This window comes from Myotis daubentonii, chromosome 5, assembly GCF_963259705.1.
Source record: "Myotis daubentonii chromosome 5, mMyoDau2.1, whole genome shotgun sequence".
In the NCBI taxonomy this organism is placed as follows: domain Eukaryota; kingdom Metazoa; phylum Chordata; class Mammalia; order Chiroptera; family Vespertilionidae; genus Myotis; species Myotis daubentonii.
In genome coordinates, this window is record NC_081844.1 from 68,511,574 (window position 1) to 68,526,764 (window position 15,191).

The 15,191-nt window shown below is 40.5% G+C and overlaps 1 protein-coding gene across 2 annotated transcripts in view; it reads left to right on the plus strand.

Moving 5' to 3' along the window:
- The window catches only part of SCLT1 (sodium channel and clathrin linker 1), a 107,277-nt gene that overhangs the window by 22,161 nt on the left and 69,925 nt on the right, over nt 1-15,191 (plus strand). Inside the window, exons 7-9 of one of the 2 annotated variants that reach the window (XM_059698034.1) lie at nt 1,643-1,759; nt 4,082-4,147; nt 13,247-13,317. In XM_059698034.1, the coding sequence (XP_059554017.1) occupies nt 1,643-1,759; nt 4,082-4,147; nt 13,247-13,317 (254 nt within the window). The remainder of the gene's footprint in view (nt 1-1,642; nt 1,760-4,081; nt 4,148-13,246; nt 13,318-15,191) is intronic. The other variant, XM_059698035.1, reaches the window with a different exon arrangement.

Genomic DNA, 15,191 nt, shown 5'->3' on the forward strand with positions numbered 1-15,191 from the left:
TTATCAGGAAGGACTTATAAATGTTTATGTAGACTAAATAAATAGTAGTTTGTAGTTTCAAACTACTATGTTGTAGTTTCAAAAAACAAAATCAAGCAAACAAAATAACATGTCTCTAAAAAGCATCTCTCTTATAGTAGTTTTGTTGTTATAATGTCCAGTGCTAGATTTTATAAACTTGAAAATTATTTATTCTTTTTTAACATTTTTTTTTACTTTCTTTTTAAAACCATACTCTCATTCCGTACCCTTTTCTCCTCCTGTCTTCCCTCTCTTTGCCTTTCCATCTGCATCTGGCTTGGTCTCCTGTCATATCTCTGAAGATAGTCCCACTTTTTTGTTACATTTGGATCAGTTATTTAGTAGAAGATTTGGTGAGGTCCAAGTTTGAGCACTCAAAAGAAGGAAAGCAGATTGGCTACAAATTTCCCCACAAGGTTTTTTCCAGACTCTGCCATCAACTTGCTGAGGGACCCTATGTCAATGGCTGGGGAGAGCATTAAGAAAATAATGCTCTCTACATGCTCCTTTAGTGTTTCTCAGTGAGTCTGGTTTCATGACTCCTCATCAGGATGCTTAAGAATAATTGAGGACCCCAAAAATATTTTTGTGTTTGTAGGTTGTGTAGCTTTCAGTATTTATTGTATTTCAAATTTAAACATGTTTTTGAAAACGAATGGAAGCATGGGACCACATCCCAGTAACCATCAGTGATGACAGCATTACACAGCCCATCATAGAAACTTCAGGAAACTCCACTCTACAGTCATCAGAAGATGAGTCAAAAAGGCAAATAGTATGTATATATTATTATGAACATAATTTTGACTTTAAGGATCCCTGAAGCACATTTTGAGAATGGCTATATTAAAAGAATAATGACTTGAGAAGCTTCTTGTTGTAAAATGCCAGGTGAAAATAGTATAATACAAACATTAAACTGTATCATTTTCAATTTTGTTAAAACAAAAACAGAATTCTTCCCCAAAATCACATTTATAAATATCAATACACCTAACATTTATAAAAAATTATTATATCTAGATGTTAGCAATATTTACTATCAGCTGATAAAATTATAAGTAATTCTTATTTTCTTTTCTTTTTCTGTATTTTCCCAATTTTCTACATATATTACATTTATTACTTTTATAATTATAAAAAAAAAAGTTGTATTTTGCCAGGGACAATTTTCTTTGTCAGTAATTTCTAAGGCTTACACTGTGTTGAAGAACAAGGAGAGTGGTTTCATCCCTATCTCTGATTTAAGAATTTTAATTTTGCCTATGAAATCTAAATAAAAAGAAAATTTCAAATAAATCTTCACCTTTTGTTTTATTCTCTAAATTATTAATACATCTTCATATCACCAAAAATATTAAATTATACCCTCTTTACAGAAGTTCTATTTCATTTTTTTCTTTGTTTTTACTTTTTCCCATCATCATCTGTCTTCCTATACCCTCTGCCACCTCCACCCATCTCTCTTCCCCTCCACAAACACTACACTGTTGTCCATGTTCTTTTCATTTTGTGACTTTTATACGAAAATTCATTCTGCAAAAGAATATGGTTAATTTGTACTATGCAGTAAGTAGCCTGTTAATAATTTAATGAGTTCTCAAATATTTTTGTTTTATAGGAAAAAAATTATGTTTTGGAACTCTGGCAGAATGTTTCTCAGGAGTTGGACAAAGTGAAGAAAATTTACCAGGAGAATAAGGCCCAAATTCAAGTAATTGAAGGAAGAAAACAAAAGGTAAAATTTGCTATCATGGTTTTCTTGTATAGCAATAAGGAATCACATTCTGGAGAAACTCAGTTTTGGAGAGGAATACCCAAGTTTCTAGTGTGTCCTTTATGTAACAGTAAATAAATCTTTGATAGTTAAAAATCTTTTGAGCTAATAATTAAAGCAGTTCCTACTGTACATTGGATTTTAAAAAGTGATCAGCAGTGAAAGCCATATTTAGTGTTAAGAAGCAGCTATTAGATTATCTATAATAATAAAAGCATAATATGTTAATTAGACCGGACAGTCGAACGACCTTCCGGATGTCCTTCCCGATGACCATGCTATGACACCCACTGGCGCCAGGCCAGCCAAGGTGGGTGTGATGTGATTGGTTGGGGGCCTAGCCATTGCCCCATGATCGCCCTGCAGAGGGAGGCTCAGGCCACTAGCCAGAGGGGCGATGGATCAATCGGGAGGCTCCACGATTGCCCCAAAGAGGGAGGCCCAGGCCACCGACCAGTGGGCTGCAGCAGGTGGGTGGGGCCTCCCTCTGTGGGGCACAATAAATTGCCCCAAAGAGGGAGACCCAGGCTACCCCATGGCAGCACTGCGGCAGGTGGGAAGGGCCTACCTCTTTGGGATGATCCATCGAAGAGCCCTGGCCGGATGTGTGGGGCCTATCTATTTGGGGCGATTGATCGCGGGGTTCCCAGACTGTGAGAGAGCACAGGCCAGGCTGAGGAACACCTTCCTCACCCCCACCCCCCAGTGCACAAATTTCGGGCACCGGGTCTCTAGTTATGTATAAATGGACCTCTAAAGCTTTTACAGTCTTCATTTCCACCTGGCTTAAGAGAGACAAAAACTATTCATTGGATCGTGATAAATGAAGAAACCTGCTCAACTATAGGGACGACACTTTATATAAAATGAAAATGGACACCTTATTTATATATATTTTTATTGATTGCAGTGAGAGGAAGGGAGAGGGAGAGAGAGAGAGAAACATCAGTGATGAGAGAGAATCATGGATCTGCCACCTCCTGCACTCCCCCCACTGGAGATTGAGCCCACCATGCAGTCATGTGCTCTTACCAGGAATTGAACTGTGATCTCCTGGTTCACAGGTCAACACTCAATCACTGAGCCACACTTACCGGGTAAAAATTGACACCTTTAAATGTGAACTTTTACTAAAATAGATGTCAAATTTGTCTAACATAAATTAATCAGTATAGAATTTTACAATAGGAAGGTATCTTAATGGTTGCTTAAAGACTTCTTTCTTTCAAAAGCAAAATTCATTTTATATTCTTCCAAAGTGGACATCTAGCTTTCACCTCATACTTCATGTTGATATGAATTCACTGTCTCAGAGGACCATCCATTCCATTGGAAAACCTGTCTCTTTTATCCTTTTGTTCTTTTTCTGCTAGGTACATTGACAACTGTGGAGTAATTCCAGTTCAAGTGGTTTTTCTATAGAGTTTGAGAAGGCAACTGTTGGACATTTCTATCTAAACAAGTCATAGTAATATTTACATGATGCTTTGCAGTTTACTAAATAACTTCTCTGTGTGCCTGGGGTTAAAAATAACCCATGTTGTCTGATCTGTAAGACTAGAGATCTATAAACCATTTCTAATGTAATTAAGTTCTCTAAGGTTGTTTCCTTGTTTAGGTCAGTCAGCCAAGCAATTAGGTGTTTGTTTTGTTTGTTTTTCACCTGAATAAGATTATGTTTGCCCTGTAGCTTTGCAGTAATTATTTTTTTTTACAGAACTTCACAAATAATACTCTGTTCTTATTTTCCCAGTTATCTAACAATCTTTAATTCTGTCACCAGACATACTAACAGCTACTCCCAACTATTTGTCACCTGCACATGTAATTTTAGTGAGAGCATAACAGATAATAAAACGATTTAAACCTTGTGGCACTCAAGCTGTGAGAATTTTTAAAAGTGAGGAGTGGGACAGTAACTCTTTTGCCATGTTTTGCACTGTAGGTTTCGTATAGGTTTGAATGTGGCTTTCCAATATTGGACAGGGCTTCTCTAGCATGTCTATTAACTAATGAATTGATTTCTAGATTATGCTTTCACAAAAAAACAAAAAACAAACAGAAATAGCTACATTGCTTTCCATATTGCCATCTTATTTAATTTCAGTAATCATTTATTTAAAAGTTTACCATTTCTTCCATTATTAATTCACACAATAATAGAAGAAATGCCACTGATTTCATCTAGACTGGACATAATGATTTTAAACTTGATTTTAGTTTAATTTTAAATAAGCGTTGTAAACCAAATGCTCTTTATGTGCCCCACCTTTTTTACTGTAGAATCAGCTGACCAATTTTCATCAACTGAACCAGCAACTTTCTGTTAATTCTGGGAGCCTAGAAATGGTAAGTGGAAATACCATTTAGTGTACTTATTTATATAAACTTTAAATTGTCACTATGAATATTTATTTACGCTAATGTAAATCAACAACAAGAAACTTGTTACATGAAATTAAAATAGGTAAGCAGTACTCTTTTTCTCTTCATCTGCCTTTTTCACATTTAATAACATGACAGAGTTCACAGTACTTTCTGGAGATCAGAAGCTAACATCTATCTGAAATGTATTTTAATTTGAAAATACTCATAAGTTTCTTGGTAGGCTCTCCTGAGAGTAACCTAGACTGGGACCTCCGCAAGAAAGGGACTCATGCACTGGTAGGTGTGTAATAGGAGGAAGAGAACTGTTAAATCAGTGAATAGCCTCATTTCTTAAATAACAGGACACTAAGAACAATTTGTTAGTTGACTGACCACTAGAACTAACTGGTACACCTACATTCCCTTGTGATTTTTTCCCCTAAATAAATATAATCACCCCTCCCACTTCTGCTCTTTACCATTTTTTCCTCTCACTTTCCTTTTCTTTCCTTCCTTTTCTTTCAGATTTTTTTTTCTCCTTTTCCTTCCATTTTCTTTTCCTTCTTGGAATTTTATTTTACCTCATTGTTGAGTAATAGGATTATGACATCTCAGGTAATTATTCTCCTTCCTTTCTTTGTTTTCCTTAGTTACTCTGCTATTCTGCTATTTTTGTTAGTACCTAATGAAAATGTCTTTGTTTAAGTGCAGAGTTGTGCCCTCAAAAGTAAGTTATCTAACTTTATCCTGTATTTTTAAATTTTCTCTTAACCCTGTAAAAATATTAAATCAGTTTCCCCAGTTTTACTTATGTTAACATTTAGAATTTCCAGCCACTTATAATTTTTATAATACACTTCTTGGGGTTTTAAAATAGTATTAAAATCCAGAACAAAATGATTGATTTCCATAATTAAGAAATCCTATTTCTATATGAAATTAATAGTTTAACATCACAATTATTCCTTCTTTCTTTCAGTATATCCCCTAGAATTGTGCAGTTACGTAATTCTTTGGTATATTATACAATAGAGCCCCTATTTTATTATAAACAACCCAAAGTCATTGTGATGAAACTCATGAGAAAAGAATATTTGAGTAATCACGGGAACACATTAAAAATTTCTAAGGCACAGAATTTATAGTTTCAATTTAAATTTATAATTTAAACTGTAGATACAAGAAAAATGTTAAAGGAGCAAACAGGATGGATAAAAGAGAGTTGTGTTATAAAGAGCAAATAAAAAACTATACTGTGGTTAAAATATGGAAAATGGTTAAAATAAATTTTAAAGTAGAACAGTGTTTCTTAATGTTTATACATATGATCAAACAAGACTAATGAGTGTTAATGGAGGTAGCTGAGTGATTGTAATGCTCTTGTACATCTCAAAGTGCATTCAGAGCATAGGCCCAGGGCAAGTTTAGGTCAAAAATCAATATAAAGAGAAGTCTCCTTTAAAAATTAAGAAATTTCTACTTAACTTTTCTGATTACATCAATAAACTGATTAAAAGAATAGGTTTCTACAGTTGTACAATGGCTTTCATGGCCAGTGTACATTAGTAATACGCAGAAGGTAAAATGCCCTGACTTGAATGGTACATGAAAGTACAAGTTTATATTTTTTTATGACTGTAGTTACAGTAAGAGTTCATATTTCCTACAGATTCTCTGTACTGAAATCATATTCTTTTTTGAGATTTTCTTGGCTCAACAAAATTACTCAAAAATATTTGTTAATTACCTACTAAGTTCCTTGCACTGTTACAGATGTTGTAGTTGCAAGAGGAAGTGCATCTATCTGCAGAGCCCCAGTCTAGTGAAACAGGAAAGACACCTGACCGGTATGATTCAGTGTTTGAGCATCGACCCATGCGCCAGGAGGTCACAGGTTCTATTCCCAGTCAGGGCACATGCCCAGGTTGTGGGCTTGATCCCCAGTACAGGGCATGTGGGAGGCAGGCAATCCATGTTTCTCTCTCATCAATGTTTCTGTCTATCCCTTTCCCCTCCTCTCTCTCTAAAATCAAGAAAAACATTTAAAAAACAAACAGGACAGAAGAAATAATCAGTGAATATAGTGCTGAAATAGATGATAACTGAGAGGGATGCTTCCTGGGACCTTTATGAATCTCCACATTCTATGAATCTTCCACATTTGTATCTGCTCACAAATGCTGAACTAGGCCAAATTCAGGTGCAGTTGTTGAGCTTCTGCTAGAATTGCTACTAAGTTAAGTGTCTTAGTTACCAACACTAGCTTCTTATAATTCACAATTCTAATTTATATTTCTACTAATTATTCTACATCGTTTATCTTTAAGATACTCTCAAATAATAATAAAAAACGCGTTATTTATGCTAGTGCCAAGATGGTATCTATATATATAAAGAGCCAGGTCCCATCACATCCGAAAAAACCGAGTGGACGACCAAACAGCCTGCGTGGGGCAACATGGCTGGCAGGGGAGTTAGTGAGGGACAACCAAATGACTGAGCAGCAGGCTGCATGGGGTGACCAGGCCGGCAGGGGGGTTAGTGAGGGGTGACCAGGCATACAGGGGGGGCTGTTGGGGGCGATCAGGCCGGCAGAGGGGGGCAGTTGGGGGCAACCAGGCCAGCAGGGGGGCAGTTGGTGGCAACCAGGACAGCATGGGGGCAGTGAGGGGTAACCAAGTTGGCAGCAGGGTTAATGAGGGACGACCAAACGACCGAACAGCAGGCTGCGTGAGGTGACTAGACTGGTGGGTGGGGCAGTGAGGGCGACCAGGCTGGCAGAGGGCGCAGTTGGCGGCAACCAGGCCAGCAGGCAGGGCAGTGAGGGGAGACCAGGCTGGCAAGGGGACAACTGGGGGCGAGCAGGCCAGCAGGGAGGCCAGTGAAGGCCGTTGGGGGCAACCAGGCTGGCAGGGGGCCAGTTAGGGGTGACCATTATTACACCCAGGTTTTGTTGCTATTCTTTGTTGTTATTTTTTTGGCTGTGGTATAATTTGCCTACTTATTTCTAGTTCTGTCTCTGTATGTGATACTTGGTCTCTTAAATTGTGTTCTGTTAATTGAATACTAAATTCTGGTCTGCAGTAGTCTATTTCCCAACATAAAGATGTAGTCCAGAGGCTTCCTTTCAGGTCTCATAAAGACATTCATTCATTCATTCATTCCTCAAAGGTATAAGTACTTAGAATGTGCTAAATCAGGTGCATATCCTAAGTGACACTGCGAGTTCTAGAAGAAGCTAGTCCTCAAAAAATAGCCATATTGTAGCCAGAAATACATAGACTTTAAATATAGTATTTAAATATAATGCAATACATATTGTAGAAGTACATAGAAAGTACATTTTATCAAAATGCAAAAAGGAAACAGTTAATTCTGCCTTACATTGGGCGGATGACATGGAATGTGGAGGGATGAATGCTGGCAGAAGGAGGACATCCCAGGCAGAGGGAAATACAATGGCGTGTTAACAATACAAAGTCAATACTATTGTACTGGGTAGAGTATGAGAGAAGCATAATGAAATTGCCTCTGAAACTTTTGCTGGAGAAATGTATGTATGATCTGTTGGGATGGAAGAGACTGAAATCAGGACTGTTAGTTAGTCGGTAACTGTCATCCATAGGGCTTTGCATCTAAGGCATATAGAGAAAGATAAGGAATTTGTACCATCATGGTAAAAGCAGCACTTACAGAAGGAAATTAGTTCCCGTAGAAAAATTTTTCTACAATGGCAAAGTGCTTCATATCTTACTTTAGTTTCCTTCACAAGTAGACCCTGAGGAAAGGATTTCAAAGCATGTAGTTTATTTAGAGACCAGAGGCCCAATGCCCGAAATTCCTGCAAGCGGCATGGCCCCTGCCTCTGCCCATTGCAGTGGCCACCTCAGCCTTCGATTGGAAGGTCATCCAGAAGGACATCTGGTCTAATTAGCATATTACACTTTTATTATTATAGATAATACAGGGAGCACAAGTAGGGGAGTGGGGAAGTGAGACTAGGACTGGAAGAGAGACAGCCAATAAAGGATTTTCAACAGTCAAGCGAATTAACATTGTGAGTAACTGAAACTTAATTCTTCTAATGAACTGTGGAAGCCAGTATAGACTCAGTTATTGTGCCAATTCCCTTCATTCATTATTATCAGGCTCTTCCAGAGCAGTGGGGACATGAATTCTGCAATACCCACAGCCTTTACACAGTTGGTGAGCAGAGGAGGCTCAGGTGGCCAGAGAAAGGCAGAAGGCAGAAATGCACATGCAGGTAGTTGGAGGGAAGCAGGTGACACTGAAGTAGTAAAGGTGAGAAAAGATGGCCAGGGTTCTATTTTACCCTCAAAACAACTAATTATTGTCATTACTTCATTTTATTTTTCTACTTATATGCCCTAGAGTTAATCTTTAAAGAGGAAGGGTTGTTGCCCTAATCGGTTTGGCTCAGTGGATAGAACGTCAGCCTGCGGACTGAAGGGTCCCGGGTTCGATTCTGGTCAAGGGCATGTACCTTGGTTGTGGGCACATCCCCAGTAGGGAGTGTGCAGGAGGCAGCTGATCGATGTTTCTAACTCTCTATCTCTCTCCCTTCCTCGCTGTAAAAAATCAATAAAACATATTTTTTTTAAAAAAGAGGAAGGGTTGTTGTTGTTTTTTGCTTTAGTGGAGCACTCCTTATTTTTCTCATAACCTTTTAAAAAATATTTTTATTGTTGAGAATATTACAAATTCCCCCCTTTTTTCCTCCCTTTGTCCCCCACCACCCTATTGCCAGTGACAGGGGAAGGCGCCCCAACCTCTGCCCCCCTTCTCTTTGAGTTTCTTCAGTCTGTTCCATGTTTTCATGCCTCTGGTTCTATTTTATTCATAAGTTTATTGTGTTCATTAGATTCCACATATAAGGGAGATCATGTGATGTTTCTCTGATTGATATATTTCACTTAGCATAATCATTTCCATGTCCCTCCAGGCTATTTCAAATGATAATAGATCCTTCTTTTTTATATCTATACTAGGGGCCCAGTGCACAAAAAATTGTGCACTCGGGGGGGGGGGGGGAAGGGGGGGTCCCTCAGCCCAGCCTGTGCCCGCTCGAGGTCTGGGACCCCTCGGGAGATAACGACCTGCTGGCTTGGGCCTGCTCCCAGGTGGCAGAGGGCAGGCCCAATCCCTAGGTGCAGCCCCTGGTTGGGCTCAGAGCAGGGCCGATTGGGGACTTGGGGCGCCGCCCCCTGTCATGCATAGAGCAGGGCGGATCAGGAGGTTGCGATGCCACCCTCAGTCACGCTCAGGGTAGGGCCGATTGGGGGGTTGGGGCACCGCCCCCTGTCACACTCAAGGCAGGGTTGATGGGGAGGTTGCAGCGCCACTCCCTGTCACGCACAGAGCAGGGCCGATAGGGGAGTTGGGGCACCGCCCCCTGTCACACACAGAGCAGGGCCCAACAGGGGGGTTGGGGCGCTGCCCTCTATCACCCACAGAGCAGGGCCGATCGGGGGGTTGGGGCGCCGCCACTCTCACACTCAGGGCAGGGCCGATGGGGAGGTTATGGCTCTACCCTGTCACACACAGAGCAGGGCCGATCAGGGGGTTGGGGTGCCGCACCCTGTCACACACAGAGCTGCAGGGCGATCAGGGGGTTTGGGCGCTGCCCCCTGTCACGCTGATCCCGGTGCCCGGAGGCCTCTCAGCTCCGCTGATCCCGGTGCTGGGAGGCCTCGCGGCTCCGCTGATCCCGGTGCTGGGAGGCATATTACCCTTTTACTATATAGGATAGAGGCCTGGTACATGGGTGGGGCTGGCTGGTTTTCCCTGAAGGGTGTCCTGGATCAGGGTGGGGGTCCCCACTGGGGTGCCTGGCCAGCCTGGATGAGGGGATGAGAGCTGATTTCAGGCTGGCGGGTGACTGAAGCTCCCAACTGCTCCTTCTTTTCTTTTTTTTTATTCTGGGCCAGCTTTAGCTCTGGCTCCAGCTCTGAGGCCTCTGCTGCTGAAAGCAGGTATCTGGTTTGTCTGGTGTCTATAATCGAAACAATGTATAACTCCAGCTCTGAGATCCCGCCAGCTGAAAGCAGGTTTCTGGGGTTTTGTTTAGCTCCTATATTTGTTACAATGTTTCAACCTGCAGGCTCAGAGGCCGGCAAGGCAAGCGGGGAACATTGGAGTCCTCCGTCACTAAAGCAAGCAAGCCTCATGTTAGCTTCAAGCTGCCTGGCTGCCGGCCGCCATCTTGGCTGGCAGTTAATTTGCATATCTCCCTGATTAGCCAATGGGAAGGGTAGCAGTCGTACGCTAATTACCATGTTTCTCTTGTATTAGATAGGACTAGGGGCCTGGTGCACGAAATTCATGCACTGGGTGGGGGGGGGGAGTGCCCCTCAGCCTAGCCTGCCCCCTCTCACATACTGGGAAGCCCTCAGGCGTTGACCCCCATCACCCTCCAATCGCAGGATCGGCCCCTTGCCCAGGCCAGATGCCTCTGGCCTAGGCGTCCGGCCCGGGCAGCGGGGACCTGCAGTGGCAGCGGGGGGTGCCGCGATCGCGCGGGCTCCGCCCCTGCCCCTGCAGGAAGCCTCTGGCTGAGGCGTCCGGCCCGGGCAGCGGGGACCCACAGCTGCAGCGGCCCCGCAATCGTGGACTTCGCTTTAGGCCCAGGCAAGGGACCCCTAGCTCCTGGGACTGCCAGCTTCGACTGTGCCCAGCTCCCATCGCTGGCTCCACCCCTACTTCCTCCTATCACTGGCCAGGGCGGAAAAGGCACCTGATTCTCTGATCATGGCTGGGGGGCAGGGCAAAGGCGGCCCCAGGGCCGCCTTTGCCCTGCCCCCCAGCTCTTAGCTCCCCCCTGGGTTTCCGATCACTGTCAGTGGCAGGGGGCTTCTTCCTGCTTTCCCTTTCGCCTCCCTGCATTGTGCCTGCATATGCAAATTAATCGCCATCTTGTTGGCAGTTAACTGCCAATCTTAGTTGGCAGTTAATTTGCATATAGCCCTGATTAGCCAATGAAAAGGGTATCATCGTACGCCAATTACCATTTTTCTCTTTTATTAGTATAGATAGTATTCCATTGTGTATATGTACCATAGCTTTTTTATCCACTCATCTACTGATGGGCACTTAGGCTGTTTCCAGAGCTTAACTAGTATAAATAGCATTGCTATGTACATAAGTGTGCATATATTCTTCCTTATTGGTGTTTTGGGATTCTTAGGATATATTCCCAGAAGTAAGAATACTGGGTCAAACAGCAGTTCCATTCTTAATTTTTGAAGAAACTCCACACTGTTTTCCATAGTGGCTGCACCAGTCTGCATTCCCACCCATAGTATACTACGGTTCCTTTTTCTCCATATCCTTGCCAGCACTTGTCGTTTGTTGATTTATTGATAGTAGCCATTCTGGCTGGTGTGAGGTGGTACTGCATTGTTGTTTTAATTTGCATATCTCTGATGACTACTGATGTTAAGCATTTTTTCATCTCTCTCTTGGTCATTTGTACATCCTCTTTAGAGAATTGTCTATTCAGGTCCTCTGCCCATTTTTTAGTTGCATTGTTTTTCTTCCTTTTGTTGAGTTGTATGAATACTTTATATATTTTGGAAATTAACCCCTTATTGGATGTACCATTGGCAAATATGTTTTCCCATACAGTGGGTTCCCTGTTCATTTTGATGATGGTTTCTTTTGCTGTGCAGAAGCTTTTTAGTTTGATGTAATCCCATTTGTTTATTTTTTTTCCCTTTGTTTCTCTTGCCCTAGGAGATGTATTGGTGAAAATTCTGCTCTGTGAGATGTCTGATATTTTGCTGCCTATATTTTATTCTAGGATTTTTATGGTTTCATTACTTACATTTAAGTCTTTTCTCCATTTTGAGTTTATTCTTTCTTTTAAACTCTTTATTGTTGAAAGTATTACAGATGTTCCCTTTTTTTCCCTTGTTGACCCTCCTCCGCTCCACTCCTGCCTCCCCCAAGGCCTTCCCTGAAATATTGTTTGTCCATGGGCTAGGCATATATCCATATACATTCTTTCATTAATCTCTTCCTGCCCTCCCTTCCCTCTGATATATGTCAGTCAGTTGCATGTTTCAATGTCTCTGGATTTGTTTTGTTCATCAATTTATTTTGTTCACTAGATTCCACATATAAGTGATATCATGTGATACTTGTCTTTCTCTGACTAGCTTATTTCACTTAGCATAATACTCTCCAGGTTCCTCCATGCTGTCTCAAAGGGTAAGAGTTTCTTCTTTTTTACAGCTGCATATTATTCCATTGTGTAAATATATACCACAGGTTTTTATTAGTTTATTCTGCATATGGTGTAAATTGGTGGTCTAGTTTCATTTTTTTGCATGTGCCTGTCCAATTTTCCCAGCACCATTTACTGAAGAGACTATCTTTATTCCATTGCATGCTCTTCCCTCCTTTGTCAAATATTAATTAAGCATAAAGGCTTGCTTTGATTTCTGGGTTTTCTGTTCTGTTCCATTGATCTATATGCCTGTTCTTGTGCCAGAACCAAATTGTTTTTATTACAGTAGCTTTGTAGTATAATTGATGTCTGATATTGTGATTCCTCCAACTTTGTTCTTCTTTCTTTCTTAAGATTGCTGCTGCTATTTGAGGGTCTTTTTTGGTTCCACATAAATTTTTGGAGTATTTGCTCTAGATCAGTGAAATATGCGATTAGTATTTTAATAGAGATTGCATTGAATCTATCTATAGATTACTTTAGGTAGTATGGACATTTTACTGATGTTAATTCTACCAATTCCTGAACATGGTATATGCTTCCAATTGTGTATATCTTCTCATCTCTTTTTTTCAACATCCTGTAGTTTTCCAAGTATAGCTCTTTTACATCCTTGGTTAAGTTTATTCCTAAGTATCTTAACTTTTTTGTTGCAATAGTAAATGGGATTGTTGATGATATATATTTTTTTAGTTTCTATTTCTGAGAGTTCATTATTGATGTCTAAAAATTCCATTGACTTCTGGGTATTAAAGAAGCAGTTTTAAATGTTCTGACACTGAATATTCTTTTTTTTCCTGACACTAAATATTCTTATTTTTTTCTTATGGTAGAGTAACCAACACTTGCTGAAAACAGTAACTGAACAAAGTGTGGAAATCGAGAAACTCCGAAAACAACTTAGGTATTTTTAAAAATCAATTTTGTTATTTTAGTATTACTAATTGTTTTTCTTCAGAGGAACTGATGATGCCATAATTTTTCCCATGGGTTTTTCCCCCCTTACCTTTTACATTTCTGTCAATAGCTATTTGTGTGATCTATTGGGATGGGAAGAGACTGAAATCAAAACTATCAGTGAGCCCTAGCCAGTTTTGCTCAGTGGATAGCACGTCGGCCCTTGGACTAAAGGGTCCTGGGTTCGATTCCAGTCAAGGGCACATACCTTGGTTCTTGGTTGCAGGCTCAAACCCCCGCATGTTGGAGGCAACCAGTAGATGTGACTCTCTCACATCATTGTTTCTGTCTGTCCCCGTGCCTTCTACTCTCTCTGAGCATCAATGGCAAAGTATCCTCGGTGAGGATTAATTAAAAAAAAAACAACTATTAGCGAGGAGGCAACTATAATATATATATATGAAGGGATGTTTCATGATGTTAAAACCAGTGGTTATGGAAGAAAATCAAATTCCTTAGATAAAGCTTTTTCACATGTATCTTTCTTTGGATTCCCCCATAAGCAGACCCTAAGAAAAGGGTTCTGAGCATGTAGTTTATTTAGATGTTAGGGGAGTAGAGAAGTGAGACAGGGAAGAGGAAGAGAAGGCATCAATAAAGGGTTTTTAATCAGGCATTTTAATACTGTGTATGTATATTGTGGCCCAGTGGTTTAATAATCATTGCATTAATAAATTTGCAAGAATACTTCCAAGTGACAGAAAAATTTTTGGCACTTTTTGTTCCTCTCACTCGTGATACTTAAAATTAAGAAGTGTAGTCCTCTAAGGTTTTGTTCTATGCTGCAGACATTTACAAATATCTTTAAATTGTAGTGTATATAGAAAAGAGAGAAGAACCTACAACTGAGCTCAGAGTCGTAAGGTTAAAGAGGAGGAATCAACAAAAGAGGCTGAGAAGAGACCAGTGAGATAGGAGACACGAGGAAGTGTGTCCTAGGGGTTAAGTGAAGGACGTATATCAAGGAGGAAGAAATGATTGCTGAGTGAAGTGCAATTAATGCTAGATATAGCAGGATGAGTTCATTGAATTTAGCAACATCGAAGTTGTATTAGCTTCCCACCTGCCTTAACAAATGATAATTGGTGGCTTAAAACAACAAATTTATTCTTCATAGTTCTGGAGACTAGATGTTTGAAATCAAGGGGTTAGTAGGGCTGTGCTCCCTCGAGGCTTTGGGGGAGAATCTTTCTTTGCCTCTGCAGCTGCTGGTAGCCTGAGGTACTTCTTGGCTCCTGGCAGCATGACTCTCATCTCCTCTCACCTTCATCTTCACTTGACCTTGTTTTCTGTCTCTGTGTACCCTCTCCTCCTTCATAAGCATAAAAGTCTTAGGATTTAGAGCCCACCCTTATCTAGGATAATTCATCTTGAGATCCTTACCTTAATTACTTCTACAAAGTCCTTGTTTCCAAATAAAGTTTCAGGTAAACCTGAATTTGGGGGTGGGGGATACAGTCACTATTCAACCCTCTGCAGGGGTCATTGTGGTTTTAACAAGAGTACTTCAGAATCTACTCTCTTTTCAGATTCATACAAATCATTAAAAAACATAGAACTCATTCTGGCTGGTAAAAAGTCATAGCAATCAGGAAAACTCATGTTGAAGTAATGTAATACTTCTTTACACCCAGTTATCAATGTCAAAAATATAATGTGGAATGTAATAACAAGTGCAAAAGGAGCTTAAAGAATGATGCAATTTATATACATTTTAAATGTTTTAAATAATAGTGTGTGTTGATTATGTATATATATTTTAGTTATATATGTCCTGTATGTTTAGATGTATGTCTATATCAACTTATATAGTAAACAAAT